Source organism: Megascapheus bottae, chromosome 23 (genome assembly GCF_031878675.1).
Source record: "Megascapheus bottae isolate mThoBot1 chromosome 23, mThoBot2.hap1, whole genome shotgun sequence".
Lineage (NCBI taxonomy): Eukaryota > Metazoa > Chordata > Mammalia > Rodentia > Geomyidae > Megascapheus > Megascapheus bottae.
In genome coordinates, this window is record NC_143531.1 from 14,545,755 (window position 1) to 14,571,020 (window position 25,266).

At 41.1% G+C, this 25,266-nt stretch overlaps 1 protein-coding gene and 1 long non-coding RNA gene across 3 annotated transcripts; one reads left to right on the top strand and one right to left on the bottom strand.

Annotated features, from left to right (window-relative positions):
* Positions 1-2,228: 2,228 nt before the first annotated feature.
* On the bottom strand, positions 2,229-21,859 carry LOC150047351 (uncharacterized). The gene is made up of 3 exons (XR_016539424.1): positions 21,786-21,859; positions 17,059-17,124; positions 2,229-2,524 (listed from the first exon to the last, which is right to left on the bottom strand). It is a non-coding gene; the product is annotated as an uncharacterized LOC150047351 (long non-coding RNA).
* Ddit4l (DNA damage inducible transcript 4 like) lies at positions 21,227-24,942 on the top strand. 2 transcript variants are annotated; one of them, XM_090356758.1, is made up of 3 exons: positions 21,227-21,345; positions 21,903-22,043; positions 24,007-24,942. In XM_090356758.1, exons 2-3 carry the CDS (start codon positions 21,953-21,955, stop codon positions 24,492-24,494), a joined length of 579 nt encoding a protein of 192 aa, XP_090212884.1. In that variant the 5' UTR covers positions 21,227-21,345; positions 21,903-21,952; the 3' UTR covers positions 24,495-24,942. The 2 variants fall into 2 exon arrangements, with proteins under 2 accessions (XP_090212884.1, XP_090212883.1); XM_090356757.1 differs by lacking the exon at positions 21,227-21,345 and adding an exon at positions 21,610-21,795.
* The last annotated feature ends 324 nt before the right edge of the window (positions 24,943-25,266 follow it).

Below are 25,266 nucleotides of genomic sequence, written 5' to 3' on the forward strand. Positions count from 1 at the left end.
AAACAAACCCTTACATTTTGTGGAACAGGTTAAGGAGACCAATCTTTAAACACTTGTTTCTCAAGTTTCAGAAATGAAAACTTGCCTTAAAACATACCATTGATTTTGTTGCTGTTGTTCAGAGCATTTGCTTAATTGTAAAGAAATCCAACTGTTGGCCGGGAGTTTGGCCTAGTGGTTAAAGTGCTTGCCTAGCATGCATGAAGACCCGGGTTCGATTCCTTGGTATCACAATCACATACATAGCAAAAAGCCGGAAGTGGTGCTGAGGCTCAAGTGGTAGAGCTCTAGCCTTGAGAAAGTCTAAGGACAGTGCTCAGGCTCTGACCTCAAGCCCAGGACTGGCAAAAAAGAAAAGAAATCCCACTGTTTTGTGTTAAACACGTATGGTACGTCCCGGGAGGCTCCTCCTGGTGTGACTCCTCTGAACAACTAACTCATCATTTAACAAAACGAATACCAGGAAGGTGGAGCATATGCTGTTGACGGGTGGGAGGCAGACAGGGAAGGAAACAGAGATCACTCGAGAGAGGCGAAATGGATGGAGGAATACTGCAGCAGATGGAACAGGACCATCTTCAGGAAGGACTCTGGTCTGGATCTTCCAAATCTGTAAAGACCACTTAAGTCACTTGCATTCTCCATAGTCATAAGGGGAAGAACAAGGAGACACAGTTGCTGCCTGCCTGGATTATTTTCTACACAGAAAATTTAAGTCATTACATATGATTATGCTTTAAACTAAATAGGACACCCCACCCCACTCCTTTGCCTCCTAGTGAATAGGGATTTTGGAAGGAGGCCAATTAGATACAGATGTAATAAAGAAATTGCATTTTTATTGTACTTGTGTATGGATTGTATTTGTGGCCTGCTACTTCTGGTTCTGCTCAGTTACCAAAATCTTAATCCAAATTGTCACACCAACCCAGCATGGTGGCACATGCCTGTAATCTTGTCAACTCAGGAGGCAAATATTAGAACTAAGATTCAAGGCCAGCCCGGGCAAAGGATTAGTGAGGATTCACATCTTGACCAGCCAGCTCTATAAGGTGGTTCATGTCTGGAATCTCAGTCACTGGGGATGCTTGAGAACTCATACATATTATTATATTCTCTTTCGGGGAGTGCCGGAGTTTAAACTCGGAGCCTTGCATTTGCTAGGCAGGCACCTTGTACTACATGAACAGTCCATTGGTTTGGGGGTATTTTTCTTCTGTGAAGGTTTGTTGTTTTTCTCCAAGGCTGGCCTCAGATCACAATCCTTCTCCTACTTATATCTTCTACATAGTTTTGATTAGAGATATATGCATCTCAGATCCAGCTTGATTGTTGGAAGGGGGTCTATCTCTTTGACCTAACTATCCTCAAATCTCATTCTCTATGATTCTGTCTCTTACACCACTGGGATTTTAGGCATGAGCCTCAGTATCCAGCCCTATTAGACATCACTAAGCATTCAATTCCCTCCCCAAACTGTAGATTTAACTACTAAAATGGCAGCAATCTTAGACATTGCAATCTTCCAGCACATTTTCTCCCTGAATTTATGCTTATAAGAACATTTTTGACAGCAGTAATTTTTACATTTATTACTTGCTACTTTGGATGAATTACTTAGATTTTTAGCATTTTCTTCTTATTATCTTCTGAATGACTTAAACTTTTGTCATTACATGAGTACATTGCCTTTGGTGAGTCAAATTAGAGTTTAGATTGTAAGGAAGTTGTATTTAATGAGAATGGGGGCAAATTTTGCTTGGGAACATGTCCTAGTCTAATAGTTTAGGTTTTTATTCCTCTGTAAAACCTAATGATACTTTTTCAATGCTGAAGTACAAGTTTTTATAAAAATAAAAGTAGCACTGTTTATTCTGTTCTTTTTACATAAACACATTTTTTCCTTTTTCTTTTTTAGGGAGGGTGGGGGACCAGTTCTGGGGTTTGAACTCAGAGCCTGAGCGCTGTCCCTGAGCTTCTTTTTGCTCAAGGCTAGCACCCTATCATTTGTGACACAGCTCCACTTCCGGTTTTTTCTGTATATGTGGTACTGAGGAATCAAACCCAGGGCTTCGAGCATGATAGTAAGTAGTCTACCACTAAACCACATTCCCAGGCCCATGAACACATTTTTTAAAACACAAAGAATAGCAGAATTATTTCATTTCCATAAGATGGGCACTGAAACCAATACATGTATGAAGATCAGAGCTGATTGTATCCTGCTATCTTCTCTCCTAAGAGGACATGGCTTCCTTTTATCAGGACCTTGATGACACTTCCTCTGGACACAGAAGTGGAACAGTTCAGACTCTTCATTCTCTGTCTTGCCAGGTATGTTTCCCACGAAATTTGAGGTCAAAGAGACTCACACGGAGAGAATGTGATTGGCCAATCTGAATACAGGTTCTTTGAGAGTCTATATCATACATCCACTGTAATTAATCAGTCTATTTTTCACCAGATGCTGGACTAGATCTTCTAGAGTACTCAGTGGTACAGTTTTCTTCTGGGAGCTCATGGGCTAGTAAAGAAAAAAATAATGTGTGTTCAAATTACCCTAATAGTAACAAAAGGAAAATGGCTGCGTTTAAGTAAACCAGAACAACAACAACAAAGACTAAACAAAGAAAGATTGAAAAGAAAAAGGAGTTTGTTCATGAATGAATCAAGGATTTGTGCCCGGAGAAATCATGAAGAATCCATGGATTGTACCCATGGAGGCAAAGGAAAGATAAAAGTCTTAAAGACCATAGGACTCAAAGAGCTTAGGGGTTATGTAAATTGTTTTGAGACCATATTCCTTTTTTGTTGTCTTGTATAATAAAATACATATTATGATAGATAATCTTATTTTGAGAAAGTACTTCGAGAAGAGGCATAATCCACAGAGTTCTCGGCTCTACATGCTGTTTGAACAGCATCATTAATGTCATCTATTCAAAAGAGGGCTTCTTTTCTGTCCTAGATCAAGATGCCAACACATTTCAATGAAATGACTCTCCTTTAATACTGACAACTTTCACTGGTGTGACAGACATAGTACCAGTGAGAACCCTAGAGAAGCTCTAAGAAGAAATTGACCATATGGAAAAGAAGAGGGTATTTCAAGTAGAAAGTAGATTTCTAATTGAGTCTTTCTCTGGGTATCCATGAGCACTATGGCTTATACCTGTAGACAGTGAATACACAATGTAGAAAGAGGAAAGCAGGAAGTCTGGTCAGGGCATGGATGTTAGTAAAAATTAGACATTGGACAGGATGGCAGAGGGAACTCTAGAGCAGAAAACAAGGGTAGGAGAGGAGACATAAGAGTCTTCCATCCCAGCTGTCTCAAAAAATAATCAAGGCATTGTCAAGAAATGTTACCCACTTTGAAAAGCTACACAAAGGAAGCTGGTAACTTTGTTGAACAAACAAAGAAGTGGGCTATGTGTGAACAAAATCCCCAGACCAGGAAATGCCAACTAAGCTTTAGGGTGCATTGCCTTTCTGCTGTATTAGTTCAAGTTGGCTGATTTGAGAATCTGTGCCTCATTAGAAGTAAAAATGTAAACAAGATCAAACAAAATTTACATGAGATGTTTTATTCAGTCAAGTTCTCCCTGAAATTCAAATTGGCTGCATAGAAACAAAAACTATGGAGACTGTTAACAAAGTCCATTTTTTTTAAGATCCCTGCATATGCCAACCATAATTTTACAGTAGAGCTGTGAGGGAGAATAAAGAGCCATTTACTTGTGTTCTTCTAAAGCTACAGAGGACAAAGGTAACTATGACAAAAAAAATTCTAAAGGAATTATTCCAAGAAGTCTAGAGATTGACATGTACTATCATTTAGAAGTAGGTTTGTGATTAATGTACAAGAAAAGAAAATTTGTGTCAAAAAAGAGAAAGAGAAAAAAGAGAAAAAGAAAGAAAGAGAGAGAGAAAGAGAGAGAGAGAGAGAGAGAGGGAGAGAGAGAGAGAGAGAGAGAGAGAGAGAGAGAGAGAGAGAGAGAGAGAGAAAGAACGAAAGAAAGAGGTGCTATGACTCACTTGTAATTCTAGCCCCTTGGGTAGCTGAAACCAAGAGGATCATAGCCTAAAGTCAGCCCAAGCAAAAGAGTCAGATTCCATCTCAAAAAAAAAAATGCCAGCTAAGCTGGGCACGGTGGCTCACACCTGTAATCCTAGCTACTCAGGAGGCTGAGATCTGAAGATCACTGTTCAAAGCCAGCCTGAGCACTGAAGTCTGTGAAACTCTTATCTCCAATTATCCATCAGAAAACAGGATGGAATTGGAGCCATGGCTCAGTGAGTAGGGCGGTAGCCTTGAGCTGAAGAGCTCAGGGACAATGCCCAGGCCCAGAGTTCAAGCCCTAGGACCAACAGAAAAAAATGCCAGCTAAAAGCTGAGCTGGAGGCATGTTTCGAGTGGAAGAGCACGAGCAAGAAAAGCAAGTAAATGAGTGTAAGACCTTGAGTTCAAACTCTAGTACTGGCAAAAATAAATAAAAAGAAGAGGGGAAGAGGGAAGGGGAAGAGAAGAAATAAACAAGATGAAGAAGAAAATGAAGAAAAGGAGGAAGGGGTGAGAAAGAGGGGAAGGGAAAGGGGAGGAGGAAGAGAAGGAGGAGAGATAAGTGGTTTTAATCTATGGTGATTGCACAGGACACCTTCAATGGTCACCCTGTTTCATGATTCTGAGAATATCATTCCTGTGGCAGTAAGTGAGGGCATTTAGCATGAAAGTTCAATTGCCCATGGGCATGGTATATCACCATTGTCGTTGGGTTGATTATTCACTAACAAGTTCTTTCCCGGACCCTTTTACTCAAGGAAGGATTCAAGCATCACTGATAGCACTCTCTATTGGGATCAGTTACTCAACACAAGTTAAAAACAGAAAGGCCTGATCCAACAAGTCCTTATCCAAAGAGCAAGGATAACATCAAGGGACAGAGGCTGGGGTGACAGTACCAGACATGGCAAGGGGCAATTTTCCTTGTGGACTTGGGTTATGTAGCTCAGTGCAGAGCCGTTCCTGTCCTCTTTCCTTGATAAATCTAAGTCAAATGGTTGCTGAGAAAATTAAAAGCCTCCAAGGCAATGCTCATTAACAACATGACCTGACTTTTCTTTCCAATGGCTTAATAAGTGCTTACTACAAACGCATAACCTAAGAAGTGAATGGAAAGGATGAAGCAGGTGCCCTTCATACTTCTCCAGATATGAGTCTGAGAAAGTACTCATCTTATTTTATATTTTTTTTATTATTTTTGAGAGTCCTGGGGCTTGGGCTCCATCCCTGAGCCTGTGTATGCTCCAGGCTAGTGCTCTATCTCTTGAGACTCAGCACCATTCTGGCTTTTCCTCAGTAGTTTATTTGAGATAAGAGTCTCCTGGATTGACTGGAGAGCCTGGGCTGCTTTGAAGCACAATCCTCAGTCTCAGCCACCTGAATAGCTAGGATTACAGGCGTGAGCCACCTAGCTCTATGTTATCTTTATAGGAATGCTTACTTAAATACAAAATCAATCTCTAGTATGCCTTAAGAATAGAGTAATAAAGTAACTATTTCCTAATAATACCAATAAGAAAACACAGGTGGGGAAAAAGATTTCTTATCTTAGAGGGATTCTCATTATTAACAGTCTTATTTACCTAAAATAACATAGGCCAGTGTGAACCACATAGCCAAAGCTCTTAATCTTTGTTACTGGCTTTAACAGTAGAACCATACAGTTATGAGTACATAAATTATTCTACTGCCAAAATGAAAAACTTGTGAGTTTAGACTTGATATGTTATTTTTAAAAGATAAAAAATTCACATCCAACAGGGTCACCAGTTTTAGAAGTGTGTTTTGTTTTGTTTAATTTATTTACCTATGTATTGTTCACTTTCTATAGTACTGGGGTTTGAAGCCAAGGCCTTGCATTTGACAGTTGCTGAAACACAAGCCACACCCCTGGCTAAGAGTATTCAATGGACACTTACTACATGCTGGGCACATTGAGGAGTCTGGTGGAAAATGAGAGAGCAATAGTTCCCATCCTTTCAAAGCTTGCAAATCTGAGGGTGGGGAAATGAATGAGACCAATATGGCACTCATTGCAAAAAAAAATTAATGAATGTAGGTAAGTCTAGGTGTCAGGAATCCAGGAATCCTGCTTCTATTTCTCATCCTCCATAGACCAAAATCTTTAAAATTCACTTACCTATCATACCCAAATGAAGACTTAAGTGGGTTCTTTTTTTTTGTTTTGGGGTTTTGGAGGGTTTTGTTGCTGTTGTTGGCCATTGGGCTTGAACTCTGGGCCTGGGCACTGTCTCTGAGGTCTTCCGCTTAAGGCTATTGCTTAAGCCATAGCACCACTTCAGTTTTCTGGTGGTGAATTGGAGATAAATTCTCATGGACTTCCATGTCCAAGCTGGCTTTGAATCACAATCCTCAGATCTCAGCCTCTGGACAAGCTAGGATCATCTGAAGAATATCAGTCACCCTAAGTGTCAGAAAGTGCTATAAGCATCCCACTTGTTAAGTCCTTATAAGATTATGACTTCTTCTCTTGCATTGTTTTAGGCTGAAGGAAGCACATCCCAGTCTCCTAGTCACTTTTCCAACATTGCATGCCTGGAATCTACTTGAGAGGCTTAATTAGGAGATTATGACTTCAGCTCAGTCTGAGCTCCAAGCAAGACCTTCCCGTAGAGTAGAGTAGAGTAGAGTAGAGTAGAGTAGAGTAGAGTAGAGTAGAGTAGAATAGAATAGAATAGAATAGATGAAGATAAAGGATTATGAATGAAGTTTAGTACTAGAGTGCTTACCTAATACACATGACACCCTAAGATGGATCCCCAAGTACCAAATATAATAAACAATCAACTGTGCCTCAAGTTGCTGCCTGATTAAGTAATGTAGTAAAGCTAAAAGACAAATGAACTGTTGGATCTATCTGGCAATATGAGTGAGATAGATCTCTGTTGTGGGGAATCTCTGATGTCTGTTGTGGGGAATCTCTGCTGTCAAGCTGTCCCAAATGCTGTAGATGGTTAACAGTGTCCCTGGCTCTACTCCCGAGATACCAGAATCACCTAACCTGCCCTCCCCAAAAAATCTTCACCAAGATGGAACCACCAAATATGATTTCAGAAATGGCCAATGCCTCCCGTTATGAAAAGGAGATAGGCAGATATCCTTTCAAAGCTCTCACTGTTCCAGGGTCAAAGGTATCTTACAAAGCTTCCCTTGCTGTCCTCCTTTCCTCTTCTTTTCCTCATTTTCCACATCTGCACTTTCAGTCCCTCTGTATGCCTTCCTAGATCTCCATGCGATGACTTCAAGTTCACAGAACCAGCTATTCTTATCTATTGTGAAAAACTGGTATGTGGACTTTACTGCCTATCTCTTAAGCAGGTTTACATGAGCCAGATTTTTCTTGACAAAGGCAAATTAATCTTGTTCCCACCAACCATGCTTCCTGATATCAGTTCTTAGCACAGATATTTTCTTGGGGGGGCAGTGTTTCTACCTAGACACTTCCGCTCTAGGGCCTAGAGGAGAAGGCAACAGGGGTCCATCTTTGCTACACACCATATAATACACACACCTTGCTCCAAAGTGGAATAATGAATCTTCTGTGAACAATCCAATTCTTTTGATAAGAGATTTAGGTCTGAGTGACTTCCATTTCTGTTCCCTCAGAAAAAAAGATCACACCTTCTGCCCTCACCCCATGATGGGGAATAGAGATGTTTGATCTTTTCTGTTCTGACATTTTCACATCCCTTCTTGATCATCAGAAGTCACTGTCAGGGTCTTTCAGTATGAATGCAGTAGGGGCAGAGATATGTGTCTTGACTCTATGTAAAAGAAGTTTATTTCATGGCTCTTTCAAAGTAATTTTCTAAGTCATGTTTCATGACCGCACTATATATGTGTATATATATATATATATAAAACACAATTTTCCCAAAGGCAGCAGTGCCAAATCTGAACACCCACTATAAACATCAGAGTAGATCAGATTCCACCAGGGAGAAAAGAACTCTCACAGGGCAGGTTGGAATGTTCTCAGAAGCACCAACTTATTGAGGACACTAGAGGAATCATTTGTTGGGCAAAAATTTAGATCTCTGAACACACATCTAAACAGGCACACACCCACACACACCATAATTAAACTGAGAGCTCATTTGCCCAAATTCACAGAAGAGATATAAAACACAAAAACAGGAGGTCTAATCTAAATTAGATACTGTTTTCCTTCAGACAATTAAAAAAAAAATCTGACTTCCCAGAATTTTGTTTTTACCCTTACAACCAATCTTCCACACCTTCAGATTCTTTACTCAAATGTTTGGGCCTTGAAGAGAAAGAAAGAAAAAAAGAAATCTATCAGCAGCTCTAGGAATATACCCTCCAGGAAACCAGATAAAACTATTTTGAATAACCCTTAGAATTATGTAACCTCCACTGTGTTTTTCTGCTGAAGGAGGAAGAAAGAAGAACAAAGGTGTTAGAGGGGCCAGGAGTTTGGCCTAGTGGTTAAAGTGCTTGCCTAGCATGCATGAAGACCCGGCTTCGATTCCTCGATACCACATACATAGAAAAAAGTGGTGCTGAGGCTCAAGTGGTAGAGCTCTAGCCTTGAGAAAGTCCAAGGACAGTGCTCAGACCCTGAGCTCAAGCCCAGGACTGGCAAAAAAAAAAAAAAAGAAAGAAAGGTGTTAGAAGAAAGACAGAAATTAGAAATATTTGGGCAATGGTGTTTTCAAATGACAGGTGACCCTTTACTACCATAAAATGAAAAGGAGCATGTGTACTTGTGGGAAGGTAAAGCAAACAAATGAGACATGGTAGCTGTATTTTTAAATAAATGAATACATATTAAAGATAAACACACAGTGATTTCTACAGTTTTCCTTTAGCTAAAATATTTTCTGCATTATTTGATAAAATATTAGGCCTACAAACAAAAATGTTATATTTCCATGAAGTCCATATTTAATATGCCATATAACTGCATTAGAAGCATAAAATAAGACCAGTCTTAATTAATTATAAGAAAATTATGAAATACAGTTAATAAATTATAATTATGAAAAAAAGATAAACGTAGTGTGCCAGGGCCAGCTGGCAGCGAACCAGGATTCCTGAAATAGGGAGCAGGGACTAGGAAAAATAGAAGAGAGACAAACAGATGGGGTTCGGGAGGACTACAGCCAAGTCAGCAGCTCAAGAAGGCCGTGAGCTCAAGACTGCAGCCCAGTTTATTTCCAAATCAAGGCTTATATACTTTCTTGAAACCAAGGAACTGCCAGGGGTTGCATTCATATGGTAAATCTCAGATCAGTTAAACCAGGGAACTGCCAAAAAACAATAAAGCAATAAATCAAAGAGATCAGAAAGTTCACAATACAGACAATGTAGCTTCAGAAGTTCCTAGGCATGGCATCAGCTCACTTCTTAGCGAGGTTATCTTACTCAGATGTGCAGATTCAAGGGACAGCCTGGCTCCACACTCTGGCTCCCAACTTCTCCCTAGCTTCAGAAGTTCCTGGGCATGGCGCTACACATGACAGCTCACTTCTTTGTGTGGTTATCTGATGCAGATCAAAGGACAGTTTGATTCCACTCTGGCTCCCAACAATACTGAAAATATTTTTTCATAAAGGTGATGTCAGATTGAATAAATTTTGAGAAAAGCATATTTTCCTACAAGCTAAATTTTCAGCCAGGTCTCAATGGCTCACACCTATAATGAGAGGCACTCAGAAGCCGAAATCTGAAGATGAAGGTTCAAAACCAGTCCAAGAAGAAAAATCTGTCTGACTCATATCTCCAATGAACTAGACAAAAGCCAGAAGAGGAGAGCACTAGCTCTGGACACACATACACACAGAGTGAGACCCATAATAATGATTATTAGTAATAGTATTATAAATATATGTTGAAGTTAGCAGATGCAATTATAATAAATTATATGAATATGTGTGTATATATGTATATATTTACATATATATATATATATATATATATATATATACGGTCGCAGAGGTTTCCATTCATAGATTTCCATTCATGATCAGCTGTCTTTTTGTGTTGTGGTGAACCAAACCATCATGAAAGCTTAAGCACGTGGCAGAGGAGGCTAGTTGCCTCATGATGCCCAGGAAACAGAGAAGGAGAAAGGGAAAAGCCTGGGATAAGATGAACTCTTCACTTAGGCTGAATGGTTTCCCTCATTCATCATAACTAGTAGAAACCTTGGACTCTACTAGCAGAGATTTGCAATAGAGCAAAACCTTGATACATAAGGCCATATAGTATGAAGCTAATTGAATGGACCTCTAGGATATTGAAACAAAAGCCATATAATGAATGATTGCTGTCCTTAATGTGCTATGTTATCTCTCATCTCTTTTGCTGTTCCTTGGTTATCTCATATTGTCACAATATCTCACTTTGTTATCTGATATATTGGATACATTTGTATTTGGTTACTTGAAATTGGACAGGGAAGGGGGGAAAACCAAGAGGGGGAGTAGGGGGGAGGGTAATGGGGACCAAGACATGTGAAAGGGTATCAATGTATGTGAAGTAATGCACCTTCTATCTGACAAATATCATGTAACCCTTTTATTAATTACAATAAAAAAAAGATGTACTCTTCAGGAAGTGGTGCTGTGGCTGAAAGTAGTAAAGCACTAGCCCTGAGCTGTAGAGCTCAGGAACAGCACCCAAGCCTGCAGGTAAAGCCCCACAAAAAAACAATACTCTCTTCAAAGATGGTTGACAGTTGACAATTAACAATTGACATTTGTACTGATCTACTTCTTCCAGATAATCTCAATCTCCTAAAGTTTCTAGCATTTCCCAAAAGAAAGGTATTATGTGAGGATAAAGACTATAACATATCAACCTTAGGGGAACCTTTCACATTCAAATATCATGCAATATGGTATGGGCATCAGTATACCTGTTTGGAGATGCAGTGTACTATTTTAAACCAAATCTGCCCTTCTAGAAAATGGAGGCAAAATCTAAAGGGATCGACCCACTTTAAAAAAAAATTCTATTAAATGGTGAAATTCTTCCAGAAATGGGGCAAATTGGTTAATTAATTTCTAGGTCAACTAGTCCTCTTAAATAGTCATTGATTTTTTTTTTCCTCTTTTTTCCAATGTTTTTTTTTTTTTTTTGCCAGTCCTGGGCTTGAGCTCAGGGTCTGAGCCCTGTCCTTGGACTTTCTCAAGGCTAGAGCTCCACCACTTAAGCCTCAGCACCACTTCTGGCTTTTTTCTATGTATATGGTACCGAGGAATCGAACCCGGGTCTTCGTGCATGCTAGGCAAGCACTCAACCACTAGGCCAAACTCCCTGCCCCTCAATGTTTTTAAATATCAACTCTAATATAAGAGAATGAGTATATCAGTAGAGTTGTTAGAAAGTTTACTTGAATATGGTTCCTTCACAAGTCCTGGGATAAAATAAAAGAATAAAAGATCAGTGTATAAGCCTGGCACTGGGCTCACACCTGTAACCCTATCTACTCGGGAGGCTGAGATCTGAGGATCACAGTTCAAAGCCAGCCTAGGTATAAAAGTTCCCTGGAGACTATTATCTTCAACTAATGATTAAAAACCAGAGGTAGAGTGCTAGCTAAGAAGCCCAGGGACAGCATCCAGGACCCACAATTGACAGAGAGAAAGAGGGGGGGGGTATACAATGAATAATAGATGACTTGACTCTTGTTCTTCTCTTTATATTTTACCTTGTCCATAAGCTAGAAGTCCATAGAGCACAATTTATCCTTGTTTTAAGATTAAGATCACTAGTAATAAAATGCAGCTATAGATGGTATCCTTTAACATAGAATCAACCAAAATATAGAATTTGTCATATTCCTGACACAAAACTCAGGTCTCCTGAACCATCATGAAGACAGGAATTCCATTTTCTTCCAGAAAAGCTTCTTATGATAATTCTTGAAAATCTGAAAAAGGTTCCAGCTCATAAAAACTCTTCATCAGAGTAGGGTAGATAGATAAGACAAATTTGTCCCATAAATTATGTTATACACAATGCATAAAATAAAGCTATTTGTAGAAGAAACTAGAATTATGTCAATCTAACCTGCATCGCTTGGGTAAATTCTCTAAGATGCTGCTGCTAGAGCAGCAAAAAGAAGAACTGGAGCTCAGACCATTCCACAGATCTCGTTCACTAATGTCTCTGTGGATTCCACCTGTTCTAAATAAACTGAGTTTCTAACCTTGAATAGGATTTCTAACAAGAAAAGATGCATGTTACTTTTGGACAAATAGAAACAATTCTGCTCCATTTGAACATATAAATCTGTGCTAAGGGACCTCGATGAGATTGAGAATTCCTCGACACTCACAAAATGTTACTCAATGGATATCCCAAACTCCCCTCAAAAAGCATTGAATTATAAGACCCAGCACTCCAAAACTACTTGAATGTAAACGTCAAAGGTGCCAGTTACATCACCAGAAACTTAACGCATTAGGTGCCACTGAATCTTCCATATTACAGATGAGAAAGATAAGATTCCACAACTTGTTCATATAATAGAGCCAGAATTGCGAAGCTAGTCTTTGTTAAAGCTAAGTTGTGCTAAAACTTAAAGTCAAACCATACAGAAACACCTAAGCTAACTGCTTAGGTAATTATGCGATGTCCTAGGTTCATTTGTAAAGTGTCATTTAGTGTTCAACCTAGAAATGATGAATTGATGTTACACAACTGAATGCACTTTGATGTGCTCACAGCCATCTAAACCTCTCAATTTGTAATTTATCTCCTTCATCACAGTATACAGCTGCTATAAAAATAGCTCCCAATCAGAAGCACAGTAAATCAAAAGCCAAACCAATGTTTTAAAATATTTTATGAGAGAATTACAGCAGAAGAAATAAAAGCATGCCTCATTGAACTTACCCACTCTTGAACATTTGGAAGATATATACATTTCTGCATTAACACATTGCTTCCTAATGAGCGGTATTAAAATGAAACTTTCCAAGGACCAATTACTTTAAATACATCTCACAGTGCAAGTGCCTTCCTGGGTTATGTTATGTTTCCATCCCATTGGGCCTGAATGTACTCAGGGATTTTGTATTGTCACAAGTTTATTAAAAGGAGAATTAATTTTCACATGATATAGTCTTCGCTGACAAGCAGGCTGTTTGCACACAGCTGCCTGCAGTTTTCTAAGCCAGGTCCTGGGGCTAGGAATCTCAGACGATGAATTCCATTTATTGAAGAGAGCCATTATGTCTGGTGAGCTATAGAAAAAATCAACAAACACTTTCCCAGCTATGAACCGGCTTATCTTGCATCCAAGACATACCTTACACTTAGTGGATGCTCAGTAAATGTTTTGTAATTAAGTAGAATAGAAATAAGACTTAGGTGGTTTTCTTTTTTTGCTTTCCATTCAACTAAACTAAGAGTTTCTAAACTTTACTTTGCATGTAATGTGTGTCCCTCTGGGCATCTTTTTATGGAACAGATTTGGTTTCTGTTGGTCTGAGTGCAGGCCTGAGATTGTTCATTTCTTATAAAGCCATAACTGATGAGTAGAAAGGCTTGCACCTCTTCCTTCAAGATATATTAGTGCGTGTATCACAATGTTCTTACAGCAACTACCTCCTGTAATTTTATCAGATTGCTACAGTTCAAATGTGCCTCCTACAGGCCACGTGTTAGGAACTTAATCCCCAGTGCAAAAGTGTCGCACTGTAGATTGGAACTACAAGAGGCAATTAACCCAGGAGAGCTGTGCCCTTATGAATGGATTAATGCCATGACTGCAGGAATGGGTTAGTTATCACAGGACTGGGTTCGCGATTAAAGGATGAAATTGATTCTCCTTTCCCCACACATACCTACCTCATGCCTGGTTTCTCCCTTCCCTCGTGGGATGGATATACCATAGAAGGTCCTTGCCTGATGCAGAACCTTAACCTCCGTCTTCCTACCTCTAGAACTGTGAGGAATAAATCTCTGCTCTTCATACATTATCCAATCTCAACAATTCTGCTACAGCAGCACAACACAAACTAAAAAACACTACTTACATTCTGGTACTAATCTGTCTAACTTTCTTCCCATAATTTGCTAAGGAGATTAACCAATTTTATCTAGTTTGCGGTTGCATTTTCAGTGCCTAAAACATAAATATTCAATAACTAGTTACTGAACGCTGACCAACCAAATGAATTTATATGTACAAAAGATACATGTTTTGACATATAACTTTTTTTCTTGTGCCAGTCCTGGGCTTGAGCTCAGGGCCTGAGCACTGTCCTTGGACTTTCTCAAGGCTAGAGCTCTACCACTTGAGCCTCAGCACCATTTCTGGCTTTTTTCTATGTACGTGGTACCAAGGAATCGAACCCGGGTCTTCGTGCATGCTAGGTAAACACTCTACCACTAGGCCAAACTATCAGCCCTTCACATGTATCTTTTAATGCCCATAACTACTCGTCATTTTTATAAAAGTGTTACCAGAGCTTTGGAGATTTTTTCCAAAGTCAGTGTTAGATTTCATCATCATAATGATGCCTAAAATTTATAGAGTATCTATACTTTTATACACATTTATATATGTTTATCATATATGTCTTTTCCTCTCTATATATATATTCTTGCAACAGCTCTATGAGAAAACCTTAGTTTAATTCCAATTTTAACAGTAAATATGATGCACATTATTCAAATTTACACAGCTAGCCAATGTCATTGCTGGGATACAAAACTACACATTTGGGTTGTACTACACATGTGCCTTACTAACTTACACCCTCGCATGTAAAAACACAGACTGTCTGTTACTTGGTCAAGCTTTCTAACCTCAGTGTGTTGTACAGCTTTAGCATGGAAATTCAACCCCCATCCTAGAAACTGCCCTTGCCTTATCCTGTATCCATTCTACTTGGGCATTTCTGGATTTATTTATCTTCTAGAGCAATGCTACTGATTTATGTCCTGAAGTAATGGCTAATTTTCCCAGGACATAAATATAAATGATAGATGCTTTATGAGGCTATCTCAGTAAGATATGACACTTGGCTGGTACAGGGAGAGAAGAGTGGCTAGAAGCTATCATTTCTTCTCTTCAAACATGTTTTAAAAAAAATCCTGAGAAATCTCATACCATTAAAAGTATTTTCAAGTCTAAGACTTACAAAGTTTTTGCCTAGGCTGGCCTGAAAAATATAAAAAAAAAACCTACTCCATGTTTCTAGTTGGTATTTTCTGACAATACACATTTGAATTGTAAATCTTCCCATAATTAAAGAAAAACAAATATTGTGTACATTTATAGGTATTCTTTTCCCTTTGGATAGAAATAATACATAGCATTATGACAAGAACAAAACCATGCAACTATTTTAAGAGACAAGTCACTATGACCTCCAGGATATAGAAACAAAAGCCATATAATGAGTGATTATTGTCCTTAATGTACTATGTTATCTCTCAGCTCTTTTGCTGTCCCTTGGTTATCTCATATTGTTACAGTATTTCTCCTGGTTATCTGATATATTGTATAGATGCGTATTTGGTTATTTGAAGTTGGATAGGGAAGGGAGGAAGACAAGATGAGGGGCTGGGGTAAGGGGAGGGAAATGGGGACCAAGACACGAGAAAGGGTATCAATGTATGTGAAGTAATGCACCATCTATCTGGTGAAGATAATGTAACCCTTCTATTCATTACAATAAAAAATATGAAAAAAAGAGACAAGTGACTATGGCAACAATTTGTCTGATTAAATTTAGAGAGGCAAAGCCTTCTACGACTCAAAAATTCAACTTGTAGAAGTAGACATTACATACTATTTCATACCAGGCCTTGTTTTTGGTTTTTGTACTAGGTAATTCTTCATGTTACCTTATTCAATGTAAAATCCTATATCATAATGAATATCTCCTTTTGCATACCTAACCATTAAGTTGAAATTGTATGGTTGGGAACATTCTCAGGTCAACATTGTGATGGTGTATGTCACCAGAACACTACAGAGGGAAATATATGTCTTGAAACAATTGGAAAGGTCTATAGTCAATAATTTGATTTGTCTACAAATTTCATTTTTTCAGAAAACTATTGCCTAGATTACTAAAAGGAAGTAATACATATAAATCTTTATCTATTATAATAACATAATATGTGCTTAAGCAGTAGGAAATACTTTCTAGATGTCTTACAAACAGGAAACCCCTCAATTTTGTCCTATTTTAATGATATTTCTTCAACCTCATTTAGCCTCTTTCTTGCTGCGCTGAACCAAAAGACTGAAATTTGAGAATGGTAACCATATCGGTAACAAATGGTATCCACTCACTAAGCACCTGAGACTTGATTTACAAGTTTAATTCAGTCAAGGTAAGCTAGAGAGTGTATCCACTTAAAGAGTTCATGTTTGTTTGTAAGGAAGATATAATATTTAGCATTGATTCAGAGTTTCTCTTTGAATCCTCACAATTCTTTGAGACCTTAGATATGACACCTTAGATATTGTACAGATCGACATTTATTTTTTGCCACTCAGGGCCTGTGTCCTTGGGCTTTCCTCAAGGTTAGCACTCTACGACTTGAGCCACAGCACCTCTTCTGGCTTTTCTATGGGTCTTCTGCATGCTAGGCAAGCGCTCTATCGCTAGGCCATACTTCTGGCCCCTGTTCAGATCAACTTCTATGCCCATTGAATCTCCTCTGAATACATTATACAAATTAAGAAATCCAGTCATTCCTCACCTAATCCCCCAAGCATTAGAGCTGATGGGGTGAAATAAAGATGCATGGAATGTCAATGTATTAAGAAAACTTCAGGAATGAGAAAAATGGGTAAAATGAGAATACTCACTGGTAATAATAAATATTCCAGACTCCGAACCAAGAATATATAAGACATGGAAATGCATTACTTGTTATTGCAATAACTCTGCTATTCTAACTTCACATTTCCATGTGAGCAATGATAAGATGAATTGAATATTCCACATGGGGGAGCTTGGAGCTTAAATACTAACATAACCATCTGATGAACATGTGATTTTCATTTCTTTCTGTATGTCTTTTACTTGTTGGAAGTCAGCCTATAAAAAAGAAAAGAGAAGGGATGTGCTTATAATTTGGGTAGTTTGGGATAATATATTAGTATATGAAGAGCAAGGAAAATTATTTACCCCCCGATGAGATTTTCTATGTCTATGCAAGTATTAACTTTCAGTCAGTGTCCCTATAATTTTTACAGTATCTACCAAAGATATATTGAAGTGACACTAAAGTAAGTTTATATCACTCTATTTTGGTTAACACTGGAGTATATCAGTGTGATGAATTTTTAGCTAGAAATCAATTATATCCAAAACATTAAAAAATGTTGAGAGATGTGGTACAGAGACAAACCTATTATGGTCTTTAATGGTCTTTACAGTTTACTCCTCTCTATCTCTCCCTTCTTTCCTTTTTTCCTTCCTTTTCTTTTGTTTTTCAGAACCTGATTCTGAGTGCAGTGTCAATTGAGCAATATCTTCAGTCCTTATCTGCTACTGCTAATTTTTTTTCAGTCCTGGGGCTTGAACTTAGGGTCTGAACACTGTCCTTGGGCTTTCTCAAGGTTAGAGCTCTAGCTCTTGAGCCACAGCACCACTTCCAGCTTTTTCTATATATGTGCTACCAAGGAATCGAACCATAGCCTTGGTGCATGCTAGGCAAGCACTCTAGCACTAGGCCAAACTCCTGGGGCTGCTATTGCTCCTTTTTTTCTGATAGGGTCTCAAGTTTTTGCCTCAGGGAAACCTCACACTGAGATCTTCTTACCTAAAGTCTTACTTCAAACTGGAACCAAGGCAAACAGCACTACTTCGTAGCTTAGTTGTTGTGCAAACTAGTCTTTAACCACTGTACTTGCAGATCAGGTACTTTAAGATTTTTTTTTTTGCCAGTCCTGGGCTTGAACTCAGGGCCTGAGCACTGTCTTTGGACTTTCTCAAGGCTAGAGCTCTACCACTTGAGCCTCAGCACCACTTCTGTCATATATATATATATATATATATATATATATATATATATATATATATATATATGGTACCGAGGAATTGAACCTGAATCTCTCTGCATGTTAGGCAAGCGCTCCACCACTGGGCCAAACTCCTGGCCCCATACTTTAACTTTTAATCATGTTTGTAAAGATATAAACTGGTGGCCAGAAACTGATAGTTCATGCCTAAAATCCTAACTATTCAAGAGGCTGAAAGGCAGAGAATCCTCATTTAAAGCCGGAAAGTCTTTGAGAGTCCATCACCAAATCAGCCAATAAAAAGCCAGACCAGAAACAAAACTCAAGTGGGAGAGCATAAGCAAGCATAAAGTCCTTTGTTCAAACTGATGGGGGGGAGAGAGTCACTATTTCATTATATATGCATGTAATGAAAATCTCTATCAATTATTCCAATTATGTGTTTTCTATCAATCATTCTTTATATCCTATTAATCCTGAGAGTAAGGTTCATTCAAATAAAAAAAAATAGCACTATGGGCTGGGAGTTTGGCCTAGTGATAGAGTGCTTACCTAGCACGCGCAAAGACCTGGGTTCGATTCCTCAGTACCACATACATAGAAAAAAGTTAGATGTGGTGCTGTGGCTCAAGTGGTAGTGCTCTAGCTCTGAGAAAGCCCAAGGACAGTGCTCGGGCCCTGAGCCCAAGCCCAGGACTGGCAATAATAATAATAGTAATAATAATATTTGAAGTCTATATACAGACAAATTGTTTTTGGCAGCAAAAATCACAAAGCATGTTGCAAAATTTCACCTAAGAGAGCTACTGCTTTCTAGAACTCTCTAACAATATTTCTGGCCCTGTGGGAATACCTTATTTGAATTATATCTAAATACCACATGGAAACTGAACCTGCAGTTAAGTTTATTTCCTTGGAGTTCATTCACATCCCTTATTATCTTAACTCAAGTTAACTGTCTTTGGAAGCAGATAAGAGGTAGAAGAGTTAAGAACCAGAAGCTCTGAGGCCAGCCAGCCTGGGGTTAGCCAGACACCTGACGGAGCACTCATCTACTGGTCCGCCATCACCAGAGCCTCAACTCTGGCTTTTTAATTGGCTTAAAGGACTCATTTGTTCTCCACTTCTGTTATTGAAATAGAAGTGGAAATCTGCTTTCGGAGCCCAGCCTATCAGCAGTCTCCTTCCTCAGCTTGCCTGACCTTCAGGCTGTGCAGCTGCCTCTGTGGAGTTAAAAATGGACTGTCAAGCTGGCTTTCATTTCTGAGTCTCTGCCTGCAAACGTCCTCCCACTGATCTGTTTATCACACACCCTCCTTACCCCTTCTGTGGTTGTTTTTCTTACTAAGAGTTTTTAGCCTGGACAGCTGATCTTGTCTTTCAAGGCCATAACATGCAGATCTTTCCATAGAAAAGCCTAAAAATCCAGAAGCCAATGCCAAGATCTGCCCTGGTACAATATAATCTTCTGGGATGCATGTGTTCTCTCATATGTAGAAGATGAATACATATGCAAACATATAGGGTCATATGCATATGTACACAAACATATTAATTAAAGTATGATATATGCAGGGGAGAATTGCAATGGTGTAACTCCTTTGACCAACGAACTTAGAGTCTAACCAAATGAGTACCCGGCAGCTGAGACATGGGTTGTGGGAGGTGATGAGGTCAAGGTGGGGGGGAAGGGCAAATAAATGGAGGAAGGGTGGGTGAATGCAGTCATAATATGCAATGTATGTGTGTGAAAATGGAACCCAGAAAAATATTGATGGGTGGGGTTGAGGGAGAATATTAAGAGGCGACAGTGCTCAACATACATTTACCCACAAGCTGACCTGCTGAATTAAAATCCCTTTGTACAACTATACGTAAGGATAATAAAAATTAAAATAAATGAATAAAATAAGGAGAGAGAAAGAAAGAGAGAAAGAAATAAAGAAAGAGAGAAAGAAAGGAAAGAAAGAAAGAAAGAAAGGAAAGAAAGAAAGAAAGAAAGAAAGAAAGAAAGAAAGAAAGAAAGAAAGAAAGAAAGAAAGAAAGAAAGGAAACAAAAATCAGCCTTCTTTCTCCAGGCCTTGGTTTGCTACAGTTTCATCTTCGGATCTACCCAGAAACCCACTGAGAATGGAGTAATCTGCTACTGGCACACAAAGTGGAGAAGGAAAAAGAAAAAGGCGGAGGGCTTAGCAACTTGGGCAGGAAAGCCCATGTTCGTGGGGGTGGGAGAAGGCAGCCTTGGCTCCTCCTGTGCTGGGATGCGAGATTCCCCCGGCAGGACGCAGGAACCTCTTTCTCCCCTCCAGGGCTGCCCAAGTCCCTCCTGCCAGGAACGTCTGCCTCTGAGAAGGGTAAATGCGCCCCAACTTCCCGCGGGGCGCGCCTGAGATCCCACTAGTGGTTTCGTTTAGTCTCTTGGCAAGCGCCCCATCTTCTCAGGCTCCTTGCGCTCCCGGCCCAGGTCTTATTCCAAGAATGCCAGGCTCCCCCTTTCCCGCCGAGAAAACCCATTAGTCACAGCCACCAATGGCTCGGGGTGCCAGGGAGCCTGGAGGGCTGAGCAGCAGGGGGGACCCCTGGCTGGAGAAGGAGGTGGAGGAGGAGGAGGAGGAGGAGGAGGAGGAGGAGGAGGAGGAGGAGGAGGAGGAGGAGGAGGCAGAAAAGGAGGACGAGGTGGTGGAGGAAGAAGAGGAGGAGTAGGAGGTGGTGGAGGAGGAAGAGGAGGTGGAGGAGGTGGTGGAGAAGGAAGAAGAGGAGGAGGAGGAAGAAGAGGAGGGAGAGGAAGAGGAGAAGGAGGAAGAGGAGGAGGAGGAAGAAGAAGAGGAGGAGGAGGAGAAGGAGGAGGAGGAAGAAAAAGAGGAGGAGGTGGTGGTGGAGGAGGAAGAAGAGGAGGAAGAGGAGGAAGAGGAGGAGAGGAGGAGGAGGAAGAAGAAGAGGAAGAGGGGGAAGAAGAGGAGGAGAAGAAGGAGGAGGAAGAGGAGGAGGAGTAAGAGGAGGAAGAGGAGGAGGAAGAAGAAGAAGAGGAGGAAGAGGAAGAAGAGGAGGAGGAGGAAAAGGAGGAGGAGGAAGAGAAGGAGGTGGTGGAGGAAGAAGAAGAGGAAGAGGAGGAGGTGGTGGAGGAGGAAGAAGAGGAGAAGGAGGAGGAGGAGGAAGAGGAGGAGGAGGGAGAAAAAGAAGAGGAGGGGGAGGAGGAGGAAGAGGACTAGGCCTGGACACCCAGCGTGGAGCTGAAGTGGGGTGGAGGCCACAGAACGGGCATCAAGGATGCCATCTGTCCGGAGCCCTGCGCCAGGTGCTCGGGGTGCCGCGGGGGAAGGCACGGGTCACCGTCCCACCCAGAGGGCACAGCGCACGGGGGTCAGGGCAGCCCAGGGTGCCAACAGGGTCCCCGGGGGAATGGGGAGGTCCCCAGGGGCGCACCGAGGAATCCAGGTTAGCTGACGAGCGGGGGGGGGGAGCTCGTGCACCGGGGTGACAGTCAGGGTGCCCTGGGCCCCCCTCCCCCGGGGGCCGGCGACCTGCCCCGGAGCGGGGCGGGGCGGGGCGGCGCCGGGGGCGGGGCGCGGCGGGGTAAAGCGCCGGCCGCCGCGGGTGCCGCGGAGAGGCTCGGTCCGGCCGGCGCCTGGAGGTGGCACGGAGGCGGCTCCGGTCTGTGGATCCCGGCCCCGGAAGGGGGGGGTGGCAGCGTCTGCCTCGGTTTCCCTCCCCGGCCCCCGGGGTGTCCCGAGTGACCTGGGCGCAGGTGAGGCTCGGCGGTGCCCGGGCGGCCTGGGAGGGGGGCGTGGAGACCCCCGCGCGTCCTGGAGTCTGGCGCGCCGCCCCGCCGTGCCTTCTTCTGTCCCCCCGCAGAGCCCCGGGAAGGCCGTTCTGCCCCGCGAGGGAAACCTTAGCCGTTGACCATGGTTGCAACGGGCAGTGTGGGCAGCAAGAACCCGGCCAGCCTCTCGGAGCTGCTGGACCGCGGCTGCCACCCGGGCAGCCTGCTAAGTGGTGAGTTCCCCTCCCGTCCTCCCCCTCCAGGGAGCCCCCCGGGGACGCTGCGCGCCATGGCACCCCCTTCCTGCCTTCCCAGGGGGCCCGCCGGGGTCACCACGAGACCCCTCTCCAACCGGCCCCCGGGTGTGCCTGTCCACAACACACACACACGCACATGCACACACACGCGCACACGCACACACACGCACCCAGGGCTGCCTGGATGGAGTGTGCTGCTGACTTCCTTCTCCTGGGTGGCTGTGAAACGAAGAGGACAGGAAGGTGCCTCTTCACCAATGCATTGATCTGCTTTGAGTAGCCCTCTCTTCATCCCTCCTTCCCTCCCTCTCTCCTTCCCTCCCTCTCTCCTTCTCCTCTCCCCCTCTCTGACACACACGCTACATTCCAATGTGCCCATTTGCTGTCAATTCCCTTCTTTCCCTCTCCTCAGAGACCCACACTTCTCCCACTTATGTTTTTTGTTTTGTTTTTCTTTTTCTTTTTCCTTTTCTTTTTTTTTGTCTTTTTTGGGGATCACTGGGTTAGTTTTACCTTTGCTAATGGCAAACGGAATAATGCGCACACACACACAAAATGTACCCTTTTATATCTACTTTCTCACAGTCCAGTAGTTTCCAGAGCCTTCCATGGCTTGCTGGGACCAGTGTGTTCCTTTTTATGACCCAGTAGGGTTCTATTTGTGGATGCTCCCATTATTCCATTCTTAAGGTCAGAAGGAAACTTTGCAAATGGCAGCGGTTCGAGACTGCTCGTCCTTGGCAATTTTAAGCAACAAGTTGTTAACAGCACTGTGCCACCAAAGACCAGTGTGAACATAGATAAAGTGCTTAAATTTAGGATTGGGATTGTAAAATCCGGTGATGACTTAATTTTATAAGCCCAAAGCCTAAAATTCTCTTCAGCCTAGCTTAATGATGAAGCTCTTATAAGTTGGAATGTATTAGTTGAATAATTAAAAATGACAGCAGTGTGACTATATGAAGTGGGGAGAAGAAAGCTAATGGAGGTGAAGTAGATTGGTTAGCAGGCAGGCAGCTGCCTGTGCCCTGCTCTGGTGACTGTGGTGTGGCACTCTGCCAAGTGGTAGGATTAATTTGGGAGGTAGGTGACCAAGAGCAGACCTATCTTTTTTCCTTTGAGCAAATCTAATTTTGTTTCCCTAGGTCTATTTTGTTTTGCTTGGCTAAGGAAAACTACCTAACCAGTTATAAATAACCTCATGAACCTCAAAAGATCTCTTTTCTCTCTGAGCAATCTTTAATCAAAGTGGTTGGAGACCATTCTAGTAAATATTTTTTAAAAAATCTGTAACTCTCCTACATTTTTTATATTGTCCCTCAAGCTCACAGTGAAATCACTTAAGAACAATTACAAAAAAATCTGTATTTTATAGGATTTATATTATAGGAAAAAAGACAGTACCTCAGTCAAAAATGTAACAATTTTAATTGCAGATGTAATGCATGTTCTCTAAAGCAAAACTAGGAAAACCTCTGAAATAAGAAAGGAAAGTGATTTTAGATTGACAGTTAAGTTTTGATGTATAAGCAAATATATATAATATAATATGTATATGGCTTATCAATTTGAATTAGCAAAGCCTTTATTGCACAAACTTTCAGTTTTGTGAGGGTAAATGACTTGCTGTATTCACTAACTAGTTAATGGCAAGACAAGGTTAGCTCCCAAAGAAACTGACAGAGAGGGGTATCATGATATACACCTGTGATCTCAGCACTTGAGAAGTAGAGGAAGGAGGAAGGAGCCATATGCCCCATCTCAAAAGAATAACCAATCATAGACAAGCAAGAAGAAAACTATAAAGGAAAATCAAAGAAGAAGAACAAGAGGTAGATTTAGTAAACCGAAGTTATCAACCTGTGCTGCTTTGTTTAGTTTGGGTTTTGCTTTTTTGTCCTACTCCTCAATCTTAATGTACACCTTGAATTTCCTACAGACTTTGACTACTGGGATTATGTTGTTCCTGAACCCAACCTCAACGAGGTGATATTTGAGGAGACAACCTGCCAGAATTTAGTTAAAATGCTGGAGAACTGTCTATCCAAATCAAAGCAGACCAAACTTGGTTGCTCTAAGGTCCTTGTCCCTGAGAAACTGACCCAGAGAATTGCGCAAGATGTCCTTCGGCTTTCCTCCACAGAACCCTGTGGCCTTCGAGGCTGTGTCCTGCATGTGAACTTGGAAATTGAAAATGTATGTAAAAAGCTGGATAGGATTGTGTGTGATGCTAGCGTCGTGCCTACCTTTGAGCTGACACTGGTGTTTAAGCAGGAGACCTCCTCGTGGGTGAGCTTTAGGGATTTCTTTAGTAGAGGTCGCTTCTCAGCTGGCCTTAGGAGAACTCTGATCCTCAGCTCCGGATTTCGACTTGTTAAGAAAAAACTTTATTCTCTGATTGGAACCACAGTCATTGAAGAGTGCTAAGAAAGATGGGTATAAGTATTAAGAGCTCTTTTATGATTGGGTAATAAAAGGATGAAGCACTCAAAGTCATTTGTAGTTTTGCCCCTGCCTGTCTTCAACAAGAACTCCCAAATTTCTTTCGGTGTTTCTTTCTCAGTCATAACAACCCTGTCCAAAGGACTGAAACTTATATAGCTGAACCCAGAAATGTGTATATGTTCTACATACAGCATATTTCTTATGGGATAGAAAGAAATAAGGAAGGAAAAGAAATACCCCCCACTTCTGTTTTGTATTTTATACTATTTTTTTTTACAGATAGTCTTGGTCCTACAACATGGAGAACTGATTTGCCTAGTTTGATTTTCATGTCTTTTTTTCTCCTTTCAAATATAGAATCTTACCAAATTGATGTCTAACCTATCAGACTATCCAGGAGCACATGATTACCTGACAGTTTTCTATTCAAATTTAGCTACTTAAAAGACTGAGGTCTGAGGATCACGGTTCTAAAGTCAGCGTGGGCAGGAAAGTCCTTGAGCTGCTTCTTCCTTATCAGCCACCAAGAACCTGGAAGTAGAGCTGTGACTCAAGTGGCAGAGGAACACTATCCTTGAACAAGAAAAGCTCAGGAACAGTGCCCAGGCCATGAGTTCAAGCCCAAATTCCAGCAGAAATATATATGTATGTATATATATATATATATGTTTCAGCGTTTTTATTTTTTGAAGAGTTTGTGTACTAGAGTGTAGAGTGAAATGGATGAATTTAATTACATCTTCACCTTGGGTAA

Coding starts and splice junctions, on each gene's coding strand:
- Ddit4l (XM_090356758.1), top strand. CDS start 21,953: ATGGTTGCAACGGGCAGTGTGGGCAGCAAGAACCCGGCCAGCCTCTCG. Junction 22,044..24,006: donor CCCGGGCAGCCTGCTAAGTG/GTGAGTTCCCCT, acceptor AATTTCCTACAG/ACTTTGACTACTGGGATTAT.